Source organism: Xiphias gladius, chromosome 15 (genome assembly GCF_016859285.1).
Source record: "Xiphias gladius isolate SHS-SW01 ecotype Sanya breed wild chromosome 15, ASM1685928v1, whole genome shotgun sequence".
NCBI classification, from domain to species: Eukaryota; Metazoa; Chordata; class Actinopteri; order Istiophoriformes; family Xiphiidae; genus Xiphias; species Xiphias gladius.
In genome coordinates this window covers 9,929,222-9,947,710 of record NC_053414.1, presented here as the reverse complement: position 1 = coordinate 9,947,710, position 18,489 = coordinate 9,929,222, and the positions used below count along the sequence as shown (strand labels likewise).

Genomic DNA, 18,489 nt, shown 5'->3' with positions numbered 1-18,489 from the left:
TTAAATTTATGTGTAGTTTTAAGTGTCCATGTCCTTTGATAACAATTTCTGCTAAAAACAGGAAATAAAATTTGACACAAGACACATAATCCTGCCATACTACTGTATTCCATCTTTCAAAAAAGAAAGACAAGATTTAATATTACTTAACAATATGTTAAAAGTAGCCAGTTTGGCTTCAGTGTTAATACAATATACACTCTATAACAGATTGATAGTGTGAGTATTGTTCTTTTTCAATTTCATTCTGAAAGTATTCTGATACAAGCTGGCTACAGGTCAAAAATCAAGAAAACAAAAACTGTAACTGGTACACTTTTACTCAACAGTTTGTTAAACAGAACTTAAAAACCAAAAAAGAACATTGTCAAGTATTTCGCCTTCCTCCTTTCTGTGAAATAGGGTGTTGATGGTGGTGGAGGGGGGAGGGTAGGGATCAGGGAGTGGAGACCAGCTGACCAAGCCCATTCCCTTGTCAATCATGTGGATGATATGCCGTGCTAGGAACGGGAAACGATGGGATAGTAAGCCACAATATCTCAAATACAGCTTTTAATTCATTACATTTCTCATTTTTTTGAAGTTTCCATTGTCTCTTCTTTTGGAAGGAAACCATCCAGACATAGTAAGCATCTTTTGACTGCAGGTAAGCCAATATAAGAAAATAATTTCAGACCATGGCTTTTTCAGTCAAGAGAAATGCCCAACTCAGACTAAAAGCACACAAGCACGCAAGGAAAATTAATCAGATGTAAAGTAGCATTTTGTGATTCTTTTTGTGTCATTTCATTTCATTTTTGTTTTAGTTCTGCAGGTGGATCAGTCCAGATGGGTCTGTGTTGGAACCACACAGCGACAAGAACAAAGCAAGGCAGCGTGGGTGTGATTCGGGCACAGCAGGAGAGAAGTTTCGGGAGGACAACAGTTGTGTGGAGGTAAAGGGATGGCTGGGGGTGGGGAACGTGTGGGTTGGTATAGCTGTTAAGGTACTGATTGTGTCCTGACAGTCACTCACTAACACCCTTAATGTGCAGCAAACGTAGCTTTCTTCAAACTAAAGTTTGACCAGTTGATGGAAAGTCGTTGACGGGTCTGTCGAGCAGAATCCAAGCAAAATCTGAGGAGACATAAAAAAAATAAAAAAATAAAAAAGTAGGAAAAAAAAAAAAAGTGAGAAAAACTTAACTCAACTTTAAATATTAAGGGTATGTACCCTGTGGAGTTTACATGTCAACAAATGCATTAACATTCACAGTTTAATCGCCAGAATGCATTTTGTGTATTCTTGAGGCCCAATAAAAATGTTTCCCTATACAAGATTTTTTTTTTTTTTTCCTACGGAAGGAAAAACTGTTTTGATTATTTAAAATCTGCGTTGTTTACATTCATGTTTTCTTTCAAGGACACTTCTTCTTGCCTTTGCTGGCACACCCCTCACACGTGTCTACTGCATTGCTATCCAACTGTCAGCAGAAGAGCGTAAAACTGGGGAAACTGTACTTAGGCACATACATTTTTGAGTGCATGTATGAAATACAAACAAAATGGGGACTTGCATAAAAAGAGTTACTCCATAGCGCCACGAGTGGTCAAACACTCCACAGGGTACCTTTAATGTTGACACCATGAGAAAAGATTTCAGAAATATCCCATCAGTATTTGGCAAATACACATACCTTTTGAAATATTCCACCTCCCTCTCTGTTTCGTCCATTTCAGTGCTATCCAGGTCGATGTCTTTGGGCAAGAATACATCATCTAAAAAAAATAGAAATAATAAATAAATAACTAAATTCATATTCATTCATGCATGATAACAACTTTAATTTTAAATAATCAAATTTGTACGTGTATTACGAAGTTCATCTCTGAGAGGAACTTGGATTTGTATATCTCATATGCATCTCTTGGTTGTAGTCCCCCAGTTTTAAGGGACAAGAGTGAGTCTGAGCATATTATGAGGTTGGAAGTGTTAACATCAGTTTGAGATTTTGTTTGTTGCCTCGCCACTAGCACCTTGTCAGTGGAAAAGGCTGTTACACAGCCACACTGTCAGAACACTGGGCCATAAGAGCCATTTTTTGTGATAAAGTAAATATATATTAAGTAACTTCTCATACTACCTGCTCAAAGCAATGAAAGTAAATTGGAGAAGCCATCTGCACAGTGCACTCATTCACTAACCACACTGTAACACAGTGGTTATGAAACAGAATACCCAAGAGACAAGTGAGGAAATAGATGTTGATGTAATGTAGACAGGTCAAGCTGTCCCTGGCCAGACTGGTCTTTTAAGGGCAGTTCATGTTTCCCTCACCTAGCATGATGTCTATGATACCACATTTATCTGAGCAGTAAAGTTGGTCAGGAGTGAGATTAAGACAAAGCTACTGGATATATACTGTTTCATCGTTAACACACACCTGAATCTTCAAAATTTAATTGTGGATCATGCTAATACTGACCTATGGAGTTGTTCATCTTGTCCCCCTTCTTCTTCTTGTTCTTCTTGGTCTTGCCTTTGGGCTGTGGGGACTCTGCACTGGGAGGTTTACCGTTCTGCTGGGTCTGCTCAGACTGGGAGGCTGGAGGGGGAGACGGGGAGGGGTTCGACACAGGTGGACTTCTCCTGTCTTCATTTATTTGGGTGAGGAGTTGCTGTTGTTGCTGCTGCTGCCTTTTTCCACTGGCACTTCTGTTGTTACTCCTGTCCTCCCTCCTCGGTTCAGGGATTGGGAGAGGAGCTAGAGCCTCGGCAGGCCTGACTGATGTTGCTTTGGTGTCTGCTGTAGTGGTGGGGGTGGTGCTGTTAGTTAGCTTTGCTGTCACATCTGAGCTCTTGGGCAACTCTGGGGCTTTCTTTACTGCAGCCACGCAAGTGGTCACCTTAGCAGACTGTTTGGCCTTAACTTTACTGTTGACCTCGAGGTGAGATGTAGAAGTGCCATTGTGGAGGGTGGCTGGAGAGTTGGGGATGTTGGTCTCAGCAGAAAACCCCTTGTCACTGGTGCGTTTTGGGCTGTGCTGTGGTCTGGACTGGGGTACGGGGTCAAATCTTGGTTCCCTCTGGTCGGGGAGGCGGATGAGGGTTTGAAGCAGCTGTGACTTTCCATTCTGAAGATTATCTAGGACGTTCTGAGCTGTCTGTTTGAGGGGTTGTGGGTTGTTCTGAGGGGGTGCGGTGTTTTCCTTTGCTTTCTCTTTCTTTTTCTTCTTAGCAGCACGATGTTGCTGCAGCTCCTGCAGCCGTAGCAGTTCCTTTTGAAGTGCTGCCTCTTCCTCTTCCTGTCGCTGTCGCCGTTGCTGCTCCTCCAACAGCAGCTGCTCCTCCCTTTCACGGGCCTCTGCTTCTAGACGGGCTTTCTCCTCCATCTGAAGCACACAGAGACATGTTTTTTCAGCATTATGACAACTTTAAATCGAACTATCCTAGTTGTTGACAAAAATACATTTATATAATTTACATATTTTATACTAGCAGAGTTACTTTATTTTAAGTGGTTTTGACTGGATAGATAAAGTCTGGAGGTCACTGTAACAGTTTTAAAAAGACCTCTGAACTTCTTGGGACTTTCACCTTCTTTTGTTTATGCCTGGCTCGTTTTGCTGCCTTAGAACTGGAGGCAGGTTTACTGTCAGCACTGTTGATGAACTGCAACAGATCCTCAACCCGCCTGTGGTCCTCCACCCCTCCATCTCGTTCTATCACTGGCTGCTGCTCCTCACGTTTCGGCTGCTCCTCCTTACGTTTTGTCAGACGTAAGCGCAGCTTCTCCCGCATCTCTGCATAGTTTCGACTGGTAGGAGCAGCTGGGGGCTGGGATCAAAACACATGGCGATGCAAGCCATAAGGACACTATGAATAAATTACTTTAAGAAATTCAAGGCCGTGTACGTAAATTCAAATAAGTACTTGTAATTTGCATCTGCCAGAAAGCTATGCAAAATTGAAGTGAATAATAAATGTACGTGTCTTACCCCGCCATGCCCAAAGAACTCGCAGTAGCAGCAATCACAGTACTTTCCTTCTTTCTGGTTGGTGGAGGTGGAGGTGGAGGAGCTATGCTCAGAACAACTGTCCTCATCCTGACTCTCTTCTCCATCGTACGGCTGGTGCTCGTACGCTCCATTCCCCTCACAGCGATGGCCTTCACAGTCAGGATCACTGAAAAGAATGATACTTAAAACTGGTTCCTACAGATACTTTTTCCATCACGAACAACAAAGTCGTTTTTCCAAACAATCACCCTCCATCACGGATATTAGGTTTCATTAATGGCTTACCTGCAGACACTGGGCGGAGCACTGACTGGACCGTCTGTTGAGGAGGCTGGAGGCTCTGCAGGCGGGAGACACAAACCCTGGTGCGCTTCTACAAAGTCTGGGGCTGGAGCGGCCATCTTTGGGAAGGGCTGTGATCCCATTGTGGGAAGGTGCGTTGTGGGTGCTGGGGGCAGGGCAGGTCCCGAGAGCGGAGGGAGGGAGGTCAATCCTGTGGAGCCGTTTCTAGGGGTGGCTGGAGTGGGCTGCCTGTGGTCCTCTTTACCTAGATTGTGAAATACATCGTCTAGAGGAGACAGAGATGCATTGCATGAGACCATTGTTTAGTTCTTCTAAGGCCAAAAAACAATTTTGTTACAGCACATGGTCACGTACAGAGCTACAGAGCTACAAGCAATATCATAATTAATTAGGATTCATATTCCCCCCGTCAATGCTGGCCATCAAATGTCACTCAACTGCTGCCATGAGAAAAAAAAAAAAAAACACCAGGAGGTCTGAATCTGAGACACTATTTCCACTAATATATCTAGTTTTCCTCTTTTGAAAAATGGAAAATTATGGACACAAGCTGTGGGGTCATTAACGTTTATATTTTCTTACACAAGTGAGAATTCAAAATTCAGTTTGACTTTACAGCAGGACTGTGAGTGACTATGCTTTATTTCTCTTGCTTGATGTTGTCAGTAACTACTGAAGAATTGTCTTTTATTGGTAGTATTGATATTCAGTGGGCTAACCAACTGTTCAATATTTTAAGTCTATTTAGTATTTATTCAAGGTTGTCCATTGTAATTAATTTCACTGTGTTATATCAATCATTAGCTTTTATTTATTTTTTTTAGCTTTTAATCATTAGTATTTTGATTGGTTAGTGATTTTTTTTTTTAGTTTTGATTTTGCTTTCAATTGTTTTAGTTTTTTTTTTTTAACTGTTTCATAAAATAACTGTAAATAAATTATTTACTCTGTGAACCCCGGAGAGATTTGCAACCACCACAGTGGATGCGAATATTAAATCCTGCATTCAAGCCTACATAAAGTGACAACAACTGCCTTATAAGTGCAGTTTAGAGCATCACACTTAACACTTACAAAACACAGCATCACGCACCCCTCCCACATTTTATCCATATTTCGACTGAAAGGTCCAGGTGGTACCAAATACCTAAAAACTACTATCACAGACAAATTGAATTATTATCCTGCTGAAGTCTATGAGAGACTGTTAAAGAATAGCAAGCATCATCATGTCCTTTTCCCAGGGAGAGGAAAAATTTAATCTTAAAACTCGCTTTATGAAACATTTTCCTTGGTGGGTTTAACAATAAATGTCACACCCCTGTAATAACTCTAATTTCTAGTTAAATCATTAAAAAAAAGCCCCATCATCTATACAAACCTAACCATTGCTCCTACCCACCTATATTACCTAAAGAGTTGGGTCTTTTAGATGCTAGGTGGATGGGTGGGTTATTACTTGACTGGACAGTGGTGGCAGTGCACGACACAGAGGATGTGGAGGCGGAGGTGGCCATCACTACTCGGTTGGTCTCCATGAAGGCATCCTGGAAATTGTAGAGACACTTCTTCTTGGCCCCACTCTTCTTCTGCTCTTTGGCTTCTGAAGAGGAGCATGATGACGACGACAATGATGATGACGATGACAATGACGACGAAGAGGAAGTGGGTAGAGGGTTGGGCAGTGAGGGGTGTTCCCCTTGGGGGCCGATGGATGATGTTGGAGGGAGAGGGACTTCAGCGAGGGGTGGTCCAAGCATGTCACCTGTTGATTAACAACAAATGTGACAGATGGCATGATTTTAACAGGTTTTGAGACTTTTTTTTTTTTTTTTTTTTTGATTTCAACAAAATTTTGGGGCATTTCTGTTACTGCCCCAGTGGCTCACCTGGCAGGGACTCAGGCAACAGTACAGATGGATTCCAGCTTTTCATCACAGCAGCATCCCACAGATTCTCAAACTTGAGTGAGAGGCACTGCAGCGAGCTGTTCCAGTCACCTGTTCCACCTGCACCACCAAAGCAGTTCTGGTAGACATGCTCTGGTAGTGACGGGCTAAAGGCTGGCTGCTTGGCCGCTGAGTGGTTTGATGTAGGGTTTGGGGGCAGAGGCTTTAGAAAAAAAGAAAGAAGTCATAAATCACGCCATTAGTTTGGGTTTATGAGATGAACTGATTTGAGCTGGTGTATATTTCCGTTTTGATTTATCTTAGAGTTGGTTCAGTCTGACCCCTTGTGGCAGACAATTAAAATGACAGTGAAACTAAGTGAAACTAGATACAACTAAGCTTAGTATTGTTCCTGGAACCTTGAAAAAAATCCCCAGTGATAAGGAAATGAATCAATTTTCCCTTAAACACACTCTCATAGCTATAATTTTACACACTGTAAAAAGACAGTGATCAGGTAGAAAACTATATATGTCTAGCCTTATGGATGTATGGGCTTAAGAAATATGCTCACCTTGCTGTGTGTGAGAGGAGGACTGGGTGGGTAGAGTGTGGGGTGCAGAAGGGGCCGGGAGAAGTTGTGTAGGGGCAGGTGACCGTGGATGTGGGGGTAGAGGTGGAGGGCAGGGTGGGCAGGGGGAGTCTTGCTGTCTGTGAAGAACTGGTGTCCAACAGCCGGGGGAGGCGCAGCGTGGAGTCGACTAGGGGGCAGGCATGTGGCAAGGCCCAGGGTGGAGGAGCTGGGATCCTGGTTGCATACGTGGCACTCGCAGGCATGTTGGACCTGTTCTACCTGAGAGTAGTAACACGAATTAACAACATTTAGTCTGCTTTTGTTCTGTAGTGTGTGTGTTCTTCAATATGATACAACTGTGCTCACATTTAGAAAAAGAAAAAAGAAAGAAAAGGAAAAAAAAGGCTATTGTTGACTTATATGCTGTCACGTAGATTTAAAAAAATTATTTGCGTGACAGAAAATCAATCGGTAACCATTCTGATAATCCAAAATTAACAAATATTATCTTGTTCCAGCTTCTCCGATCTGAGGATTTGATCCTTTTATCTGTTTGATATCATTGTTAACTATTTATTTTCCATTTAACGAAAAAAGCCAAACTTATCAAAAGTTAAATTGTCTAAACACAAGCAGCATCGGAACTTTGCCTACATAAAGAACAGTCTAAAATTTCTAAAAGTCTAACTAAACAAGATTATGATTCTGGGGGAACACTTGGTGCCAGCTTTCTGTACTCAAAAGGTTTTGCTACTCAGTACTATGGACACATTTTGGTCAGTACCAGGCAAAGTATTGAGGTTCTATACCCAGCCCAAATGGGGACTAGTTTCAAACAAAACCCTAAACCAGAAGGTTCTTTGTCTCCACTTCTATGAAAAATAATCATGTGATTGCTGTGATTGTTGTCATTCCTTTTTAAGAAAATAGGGGAACACACTTAAAAGTAATATGTGAGTACTAACTGTGTATGTGCAGGAGGTTAATTCACTACATTCCCGAGAAATTATGACAGAAAGTGTGGGAATACCTGTTGGTGGTTGTAAGCAGGTGGTGGACTGTTGGTCTTCCCTGAGGAAAGCTCCTCCTGCTGCCCTCGGGGTTCCCCACCAACCCCACCATCAGCTTCCTCCTCATCACCCTCTGATGAACTAATGCTACTGGTAATGTGGGGAGACTGAGACAAAAATGTGTAAAACAAAGAGGACTGAATTAGGAAATAGTTGGGGAGCAGTACACAAAACATTTCCCAAACTACCGGTAACCCACTCATAATGAATATTAGTTTCATCATCCAGAAACTCGGCAGGGAAATTCACAACTATTCTTGGGCATTTTTCTTGATGTACTATACCAAAATACAGAACTCACCCCTGCCTTTAATGCAACGTTTTCCCCTTCCCCATTGATGTCATCATGGAGGCCGTTCACAGCAGCGTTCACAACACTGCTCTCCTCATAACCAGTCATAGGGTAGATGTCCCCAAACTTACTGGACAATGGAGGCACTTCTTCATCATCACTAATACTAAAAGAAGAGAGAAATGAGTAGTCAGGTTAGGGGAAATTGAAAGAGGGGGGACTGTTTATCAGAGGAGTTGTGCCATTATGCTATTCTGATAAAAACAATACTAAACTGTGTCTAAAAGTTTTGTAGTCGGGACAGTGACTGGCTGACTTACAAAGTGTTGGTATCCCCTTCAGGCAGAATGAGCCTTGGATGTTGCTGAATGGTGATGGGTGAACTGGAGTTGGAGCCAGATGCTGAGCTGCCAGAGGAGAGGCTCGGAGGGTGAACCTCGGCCAAGTAATCCCGGGGAGGTTCCCCCTGCAGAGGCAGCTTGATGTGGAGGTCCTCAGCGATGGGAGAGTCCATGATGCCACATGTCAGGATGTGCGAGAGACTACAGTCATCACATGTGCACCTGGTGGTCACGGTGGTGGATAAAAATAAGATTAATATTGCAATAATCGTCACAGAAATATGTCAATAGTGATTTACCACAGTGTTCAAATTCAAGCTGTATGAACTTTCATTAATTCACATTTAATTCAATTAAATGGTTTTTAATGTTTTGCTAATACAATTATATGGAGAGAAAATAAGTAACAATGAATTATTGCCAAGTCCCAACCGTTGGGAATAAAAGGGGCCGGGTTAGTTCATCTTATTACGACTTACAAGTGCAACCATACACGTCAAACACCAACGCCTATTTCATAAATCGCAACCTTAAGCTCAATCATTAGTTAAAAAAGGAACAAATATTTTTAGAGTGATCTCAATTCCTTGTCAACTCATTGGTGGAGGAGGAAATCTTTCAGAAACTGAAAAACATTTGACACAAAATGATCACAACAATGAATTTTCTCTCACTTGTTGTAAAGGCAGCATCACTAAAAGCCACATGAGAGAATGAACTCTGCACATTGATTAGATGTGTCTGGGGCAAGAGTGATAAAGGAAACCGGGGAAGAACACCCTGAAGAAGATCCTATGTGCTAAAATATCAAGAAGGTAATGTACTTTGTTGCTAGCCCAGTTCAGACCTTGATTAGTTCTCGGGCTAGCTGCTATTGATTTTGCTCAGCCACATCCCAGTCTGCAAAGAGCACCTGGCTCCGGGAGCCATTTAGCTCATACCCGCAGAGTGCGCCTTGTAGACCACTTCCTCTTAAAGGGTCTTGGGGTGGTTGTGGAATTGAGTCTGATTCAACTGAATTAAACAAGATAGGTTTCAACGCCCTGAAATTTCCTTCACTTGATGTGAGTTGATCTCAGGCCGCATAATGACACAACAGCTAATCCTCAAAACTCACCTTCTTCGATAATTGCAGTTTGGACAGTCTGGAATACTCAGACGAGATGACAGCATCCTCATTGTGTCTGTGAAGTTGTTATCTCCGCTTGGGGGCTTCTTACTGTTAGGTAACTATAAAGAGAACAAAATGAAAAGCTGCTCTGAAGCAGAGAAATGTACATTTAAATCTGCCATGATAGCTTCATATTCCTTTAGTGTACCTGTTCTTCTATAAATCTCCTCTGCTTAAAGAACTCCCAGTCCTCCTTCAGCATTCGCTGCTTAGTCTTTAAAGTCTGAAAATGGGCAGATAATGAAACGAACCTCTACTTCCATATATTGGAAATAGAAAAACTGTATGACCCTTAGATGCAACTTTAAAATCTCTTACGTTTTTGCTAATCAAGGACTTGTGTGGCTCTGTTCTTTGGTTGGTGAGACTCTGACCCTCCACCTTAAAAAGCAGCTGCAAAAGAGTCACAATCTTACACCTTTAATTGCTGCAACTTTATCAAGTACCACCTTTTTATGAACGTAACTTTACTTTGTGTATCAAATGCATGTGTGTATCATCTTGAATGTGCGTACCTGTTCATCTACATAGTCATCAATCCTCTTCTCACACTCCTGCCATTCAGCAGCCACTGAGGACATCTCCTGCTGTAGCTGCTGGTAGCTCTCTAACAAGGTCCTATACATGTCTTCATTGTATGAATCATGGGAGGCTGTGCCATGTCTGAAAAAGGGGGATTGAGAATAAGCCAAAAGTACAGCAGACATTTGCCGACTGGCACAGGAAAGAAAGACACTTTTTTTTTTTTTTTTTTTTTAAACTACAGTCAGCATTACATTAGAAAAATAAAAAAGGAGTATAAGTCTAAATTGGGTCTAACGTAGTAAAGAAATCCTAATGATGAATGTCTTAGTCAAAGTCATATTATCTTTCCTTTAACAAAAGCTATGTCTTACTTCAGCTGTGCAACCAGTGCAGGTAAACTGCTGTGCAAGATCGGTTCAGAGAACACCAGATTCTCAAAAAGGTGCTTGTTGTGCAGCTCCCACGTCACCTGGAATTTCTGGAGGTGCTCATTCTCCTGCGGGAAAAAAAAAGGTCTGGATTACAGTCAAAATAATGGCAGCAACAAAGGTTATGAATGTGAGGGGATATCTCAAACATAGTAATGTACATGACAAGAGTTGCCCTTTCATTCTTGAGAGGGTAAAAAAAAAAAAAAAAAAACACATCGCCTTTGATGCCACCTGCAGGACAACTAACACAGTTTCTGTGGCTGCACAGAAGGACAAACTGACCAGGGTGAGTAGGAAGCTGCTGATGGTGCGTGCAGCTTGACAGAGGGCACTGTACTCCTCCAGCAGCAGGGAGATGAACTGGTGGGCCTGAGGAGGACCCTGGGCTGCAGCCACGGTCCCCGATTGTCCCGTAGTCTTGGAGCCTGCAGAGAGGTGCTTCAATAGCCGCACCTTCATTTCCAAGACATATTCTCGAGCCTGCTGCTCCAACCGCTGATATAGCTGGTAGGGGTCCTTCTCACAGAGTCTACAGGTGAAAACAAAGCAATCAATCTTTAAAAATTCTAGAAATTGCGACTGGACAAGCGGGTGTAAATGAAAAGTCCAACCAAAGAAACGTTCAGAAATGCCACCTGTTGACGGTTTTACCAAATAAAACTGGTTTTCTCTCCTTAATCTCCCCTTGGTCAACAATTTAAAATGTTCCCTTAGTGAGTCATGGTACAACCCAACATAGTTTCAACAGGAAATACGTCATATTAATGACGTGAGGATTTTATTTTATTGGGTTTTTAACCTGGCAAATTACAACAAAGAAGGCAGTATTTTCACTTTGTTGACATCACTACTTTCAAAAGGCTTTCAGGCCTCTGACTGTTTTTAACGGGGGCTTGTTTCCTTCATCCAGAGAGGCTTTTTCAGTTCAGTAGAGACCCCTAGTGGACACATACCCTAATAGAGATAAGTGAGGCAGGAAGAAGCAAAGCAGAGCTGTATTTGTCATTGTACCTGTCCACCAGCTCCTTCATGCCCTCCCTGTCTCTCTCTAGGGGCTGGTCATGGTCATCTGCTAGTGGTGTTCCTGTCTGACGGTAGATGCAGCGCACCAGGTAGCGAACCTCCGACCAGTGGTTCTGCAGCTGCTGTGACTCTCGCTCTGACTCAGCAGAGATCTCCCTGTAATTCAGGACATGAATTTATGAAGATTTCATTTACACACTCACAAAAGAACAAACTTACTAAACTGAATGTAAATTTACTTCAGGGATAATCAATCTGAACTGACCGTCTCTCGTTGCAGGCTTCACAGCTGCACACTGTATCAGCAGGCATTGGTGCGGTAAGGTCCGGGGCAGGGAGCATGGGTAGTGTAGGCGCAGCAGTGGTCAGTCTGTCCCCTGTGGCTGCCTCCTGGCCCAGGTTTCCATTACCCACAGGCATGTGCAAAAGGAAGTCCTGGTTCTGTGTAAAATATGAAAAACAGCAGCTTAAGATACAAAACAATCTTCAGTTTCCTCAAGATGCAAGTGATCAAAGCTTTGAAGAAACTTAGAAATGACCGTGTTGTCTGTCCAAAAGATGCTGCAGCAGCACACGATATGACTAGCACACATTGAGAATGTCAGCAGGAATGTGCAGAAAGCCCAAAATAATGCATGTAATGTGAATGAGGATTGAGTCTCACAAACAGCTTGATCTTTTCATCCTTTTCTCCCTTGCAATATTCAAAAATGATCTGCAGTGACTCAAGGAGAGAAGCCTCAGTGGTTTCTGATCTAATCATTGCTGGGCTCCTAGACCTATGCTATAATTATGTGCAAATAATCTGTTAACGCAAACTTTCTGCAGCTGCTTCACAGTAAAAGCTTTCCAGTGGTTTGGCCTTGTTTACTTCAGGGCCATGATATTGTGAGTCAGCATAGTACCCTCCCTCTTGTAAGGATGCAATGGAACAATACATCTAGGAGGAAACCAAACCCAAGCTCAACGGCCAAGCCACACACACCCACAACTGAGGAAAAGTACCCGCCCCCCCTTACCTGACAAGCCTTAATATAAAGCCAGATCAATAGGATATGTCCCAGCTCGTGAATGTGACAATTACAAATACTTTATACAGTAATAAAAATAATTTATACAGTAGTGTACAATTAGTCCCTGAACTAATGCACACACCATTTTATTCCTGGCAATACAACTTAGAATTTTGGGGTGGGTAAGACTTTGAGGCTGTGAAAATATGAAACTGTTTCTTGCAGTCTATACTACAAATAACTAATTTTTCTGCTCATTACTTTTCAGTCTTTATCAAAGCAGGCATGAAAAAAAAAAATAATAAAAAGAAATAAAGTTGAGTGACATCCTTTTTGAATTCAGCATACAGTGGAAAGTTGTTAATACACTTGTTAATTACAACAATAATCACACCTTTATAAGCACAACCCAGAGGGAGAAAAGTGACTTTGTATTCCAGCCCCCCCCCCAAAAAAAAAAAAAAAATGCTGTCTTGAATCACAAGATTTTTCCACTTCTAAATGAGTGTTTTGCTTACAAAGACACAAGCTGAGCAGGGCTGTCTAACATAAAAAAAAAAAAAAAACTCTTCATATGAGGAGGTATTAGTTTTAGACATCCTGGTATCTATACAGCATATGTTTGGGAGGATATTTATAGTCATCCTCTAATGTGTAAAGGAAATCCAACAACTATAAAACAGAAAGCATCATCTGAAAGCAAGAAAATGACAACACTCTGAAAAGATTCAACGCACTTTTTATGAATGCAGTTGTAATATATTGTTTTGAAAGTGTTGTATTGAAAGTGATCATTGTAGTGATCCACTACAGTGTTCCTTGTTCTACGAGCTTGACAGTATTTGCATATTTGACCTAGATACCATAAGCTAGCCATAGTTCAGTATGAAGCCAAGTCGAAAAATTAAACGATATGATGTCCATTATTACATTCTTTTTGCACCAACAGCTGCCGCTTTTGACTGCTGCATCTGCTTTAACCTTTCTGGCAAAGAGCCAGAGGTGCCAAGTGAATACAAGAGTTACACCGTCCACTGGCAGACTAACCACAGCTGTGCAGATATGTGGCATCAGTACATAAACATAAACGGTGGAATCATGTAGAGAACCAGAGGACTTGCAATACTTTCACTACAGCCACAAACATCTTTTCACTTCAACACCGACACCCTTCTATAAAGACTTAAAAGCTTTATACCCTGGTGACTTACCCCCAATGACTGCTCCAGAGCAGTGTGTCGGTCCTCCTTCTCAACTGTGCGCCTGCAGTCAAAGCACACCCACAAAGGCAGCTGGAGGGCACTGGGTGTCTTGGCAGGCTGTGCCGTACCGTTCTGGCCTGAGATCCCTGCCTCGGAAGGAACGGCACTGTCCTTACGCTCACATCGGCATAACAGGCAGCGATCACCGGCCGTGTAGGGCGCCCGCTGGTTCAAGCCAAACGTGAATGGGGTCTTTGGTGGGTATGTTAGTAGGAGGAAGTGGAGAAAGAAAAATATACCATAAGGTACCCAGCCACTTTAACATCTGCATAAAGTTACTGTGCGATTACTTTTCATAAAAAGGCATATAACAAGCTATTTTGAAAGAAAAACTGGGGATATCTGTAAATGGTCTACACAGAAACACAGGGGCTGATTTCAGTTATTTGTTAACGGAAAAATTATGAACATCAAGCTATGTTGGTCAGTGTGGAATGTCAACTCAAGATTTTTCTTTGAAAAGTAATGTACACAATTTTACTTGGTTTATTATTTTTGAGGAGAATTTAGGTTTGCTCGACATTGGCTCCAATATTGATTAGTATCTGCTAGATATTAAGCCAGCTCACACAAGTATTTGAAACCCATTGCACTACGAAGGTCATCCATTTCAGCAACATTTTACAGGTATACCAGTAGTTCCCAGGAGATTATGGATCTGTGGTTGCTGTGGGTTTCTCAAAGTCACCCATTCCTCCAGCAGTAGTATTTTGTGAGTGAATCAATACTGCACCAAAAGGCAGATCAGTAAACCAATAATGTAAAAACACTGGTCAATTTTTTTTTTCCAACCATTTGCCTGTGTATTTTGGAATACCACACAGGTCAGATGGCGAGAACAACTGGAAGCGTTCATGGTTTGATTCAATACAGTATGATGGTCTCAAAATCCATTGATATAAAAAATGTAGTACCCGACAATGTTTCATACATTTCTACTTTCAATATATCACAACAATGATTTTTTTTTTTTTAAGTATAATACTGAAGACTTTGTAATCAAAAATTTTTTGCCTGAGCCATTTGGAGCAATTATACAACAAGCATTCTTGATATTACAACAAAAACAGACAGATGTGGTGACAAAAACATAAGGAAACTCAGGTTAATAGCCACCTGATATATTTTGAACATGCGTGGGGTGATATATTGATTTCACCATGTCTGAACAATACAAACAAAAACACTGTTAAAGCCCTATTGATTACTTACTATGGCACATGTTACAGGACGAAAAACCTGAACACGCTCAGTTATGTATGTGTTAATACTTTTGAATGAATTGTCAAACAGACTGATTCAATTTGGAAAAAACATTATGGCTCATGTAACCTTAGTTTATGATGGAGATTTTTAGTGAGGTATGAGCACAGTTCCCTATTCAGTAAAGCATTAAAGTGTACATACTCATAAAACTTATTTGGATGTAATGTCATCATCAATTGTCCTGATGGTGTGATTTCCAGTTTGGCTGTTTTTCTAGGTTTATAACTATTAATTTCACTGCCCAGAATATCTGCAATATTTTAGTTTTTTCTATGTCAAATCATTCCTCTACGGAAATTTTTTGATGATAGTCAGTTGAAATAAGGCTGAATGCTAACAGAGAGTTGCTTCTGAGTGATCAACACTGTACCACAGTTGTAGGAAAAAAAAGTGCTGCCCAAGACTGAAATTAATGTTGTAATCAATCATGTAGGGCGGACAGTCATTATACAATGGAACTGGCACCTGTCATGTTCCAGATAAGTAGCCCCAACACAAATGTTGGAGCATCTAGATGCTGTTGTGTGTTCGGCAACCTCAGAACTGAATATACTTGACATTTGTGACAACTGTGTCACTCCGCACCTTGAATGTTTTAAATTCTGTGATAAAAAGCAATTAAAAAAATTTAAAGCAACTGAGGACATCGTGTAGTGTGCTTCTCCTTCTAAAGTGCCTAAAGTTATGGCATTAAGATGTAAATTGCTTTTGGTAAAAGGGGCACGGCTTCGGAAGAAAAATGCTACGGCTGTTTTACATGAATTTCTGAAACACCAGATATAAATTTACCTGAAGGACTCCGGAGAAGTCAGCGTTCACTGGTCCTTCTGTAAACTGCGGTGTAACACTGTTGTTCATGTTGACCTGGGGGATACAAACAACTCAGTGTTTACATATGAGTGACCACTTTCCCCTTATGTACTTCATTAATTACAATTAGTAAAAGTCATATTAGGACAGTCTGTAAGAGTCTATCACCTCTCGAGAGCGGGATCTGCTGCTGACTGACTTGGTGAGAGGGCTCATTATCATCATGTTTGAAATCCTTACTTGCTGAAATACAGTTCTGTATGTTTTGATTCTGAAAGCTACACTATGTATGTGTGCGGTGCACATGCAGGGCAAGAAATTGATAAGCAATACAGTCAGGCCTGTATATTCCTACAATGCAAGACAGGTAGACTACTATGCAAACATAATATGTTTATGACGCATGATTGGACATTTGTGGGTAATTTCACCCAAATTACAATAGAACACTTTCCCAGTTGCACCCAGTGGTATCTAGCCATTCAGACAGTTTGGGGTTTTTTTGGCTTTATTTTGTAATTCGCATAACAAACTGATTGGTTAAAATTCATAACAGATCAATTCATTCTAAACATTAAAAAAAGGCTTACTAGGGGATGGACAGCTGAGAGGAAACCACAGTAAATTAATGTCACGTCACCTTATTAGGCAAACATCTGTAAACTAGTATAGGTAAAACACAGTTTGGAATTGTCTATGGGACTACAACATATCCAAACATTTTATTGTATAGCATTTCTTTGAGCCTATTATTTTCTTATGATGAAGTGGAAGTAATTCTCCTGATGTTCAAGATTTTTTCTGGATGGAGAGGTCACAACATCCAAGGAATACGGTTACTTATTTGTAATAAGGCTGGCTGTTTGTACATACACATGTACGTACACACATTTACTAGGTTACCGACGTAGAAAAATAGTAAAGACACATTTCACCTCCATTCAGGGCGACTGTACAAATTTAGGCTACGTAAATGTTTTTTGTACTCCTAAAATCTAACCAAAATAAATTGTGATTCGACATATATGGGTTAAACTATTTAACATAAGTCAGTTGTAAAGAAACTACCGCACATCCTACAGTGTCAATGTAAGCTGTTGTTTTAGTGTTAACTTAAGGTGTATAACTAACCTAACTTGGATAACTGAGGTAAGTCAGGTGGTTTAGCTTATATAAAGGGCAATTATGAACAAATTATAACTATTTAAACCATTGTAAATCAAGAAAACGTGGAAGGTCAGCTTGTAAAAACACATCGAGGCCCGACGGGGCTAAAGTTGTTAGTACTCCTAACTGTTAGCATTAGCTAGCATTAGTGTTTATCTGTGTAATAGCAGCATATGGGTCAACTGTGTTGAACCTAAGGGTCCCCGCGAATAATCTTGGCTTGGCCAATGTAATCTCCAACTACCTGGACTGTATTAGCTCAAAATAATGCTTCGTGGTGTTTAAATTGTTGTCGATTCAGCTGCGATATCTTTACTTAAGCTAACGGTGGTAGTCACAGCGTTCGGCCAGGGCAAAAGTAGCCAAATGTTTACGGCAGTTTGTTACAACATAATAAGGCCAGTTTAACTACACCGCTAACTTATACGACTTGCTATCTGGCGAGCTGTTCTACAAAGCATAGCAACCGGCATTAGCGATAATTAAGCCAGATAATTTCTACCTACGTTGAATAGGTTAGTTAGCTAGCTGCCTTCCTCGCATCAGTATCGGGCCCAAATCAGATTTGTGTCGTTGATAACGCTGCTAGCTTGTCGCCCCCGTTTTGACATGCACCGGTTAACATTGTGTGTCACTCTTACCTCTCCGTTTATGCCCGTGATGGACCCCATATTCCCGTTGCCTGTACCCCCAGGTGTTAAGAAGCTGACGACAGAGGCAGGTGTTCCCGTTCCCGCACAGCCCAGAGCCGAGGCAACCCCGGCCTTACCACCGCTGGTGTTGCAGACAGCACTGCAGCTACCGCCACCGCCCCGCTTGTTCTTCCTGCGTTTAGCCCCTCGTTTAGCATCGGTTGGACTCATTTTTTTCCACAAAAGAAGCGAGACAACTTGCCGTCCAGACTTGGCAGGGTCTCGAGTGGAATGCGTGGCGCAATCACTCGGGTATAACTCCGGGATAGCGATTTAGAGACTCCCAAAACGACAGACACTCAATTCCATCAAAGTGCAAGCCGACTTCATAGATTCCAATATGGCCTCTGGCTGGACTGCCTCAACCAGACTTCAGCTTACGTTGTAACGCAACTGTGCGTCCCCCATACCGGGACTTATGGGAAATTGAGTTTGTTGTTTAATATCACATTGTGGCCAGCTACAAGGAGAAAGTCGTAGTTAGTTGGGATAAACATGACGATGAATTTTTGAGCAACTTTGTTGGACCGCTCAATGTCGTGTTTTCACCTAAAATATATTTACTCTGCCATTAAAAATCATTAAACAAACTTATTTTAGACCTCGGACACAAAGTGCAAAAAGCATAATTTAACAGCAGGGGGAGAGCGCATCCAGCAAA

At 41.5% G+C, this 18,489-nt stretch overlaps 1 protein-coding gene across 3 annotated transcripts; it reads right to left on the bottom strand.

Moving 5' to 3' along the window:
* Positions 1–100: 100 nt before the first annotated feature.
* fam193a (family with sequence similarity 193 member A) lies at positions 101–18,483 on the bottom strand. Of its 3 annotated transcripts, none has more exons than XM_040147420.1 (23): positions 17,778–18,483; positions 15,949–16,023; positions 13,843–14,085; positions 11,884–12,059; positions 11,607–11,774; positions 10,878–11,124; positions 10,536–10,660; positions 10,155–10,302; positions 9,958–10,032; positions 9,788–9,862; positions 9,586–9,698; positions 8,448–8,690; positions 8,137–8,293; positions 7,796–7,942; positions 6,766–7,044; positions 6,192–6,414; positions 5,705–6,067; positions 4,285–4,567; positions 3,979–4,165; positions 3,578–3,817; positions 2,466–3,372; positions 1,677–1,758; positions 101–1,117 (listed from the first exon to the last, which is right to left on the bottom strand). In XM_040147420.1, exons 1-23 carry the CDS (start codon positions 17,997–17,999, stop codon positions 1,024–1,026), a joined length of 4,872 nt encoding a protein of 1,623 aa, XP_040003354.1. In that variant the 5' UTR covers positions 18,000–18,483; the 3' UTR covers positions 101–1,023. The 3 variants fall into 3 exon arrangements, with proteins under 3 accessions (XP_040003354.1, XP_040003355.1, XP_040003357.1); XM_040147421.1 differs by having other exon boundaries at positions 5,714–6,067; XM_040147423.1 differs by having other exon boundaries at positions 5,762–6,067.
* Between the last annotated feature and the right edge of the window lie 6 nt (positions 18,484–18,489).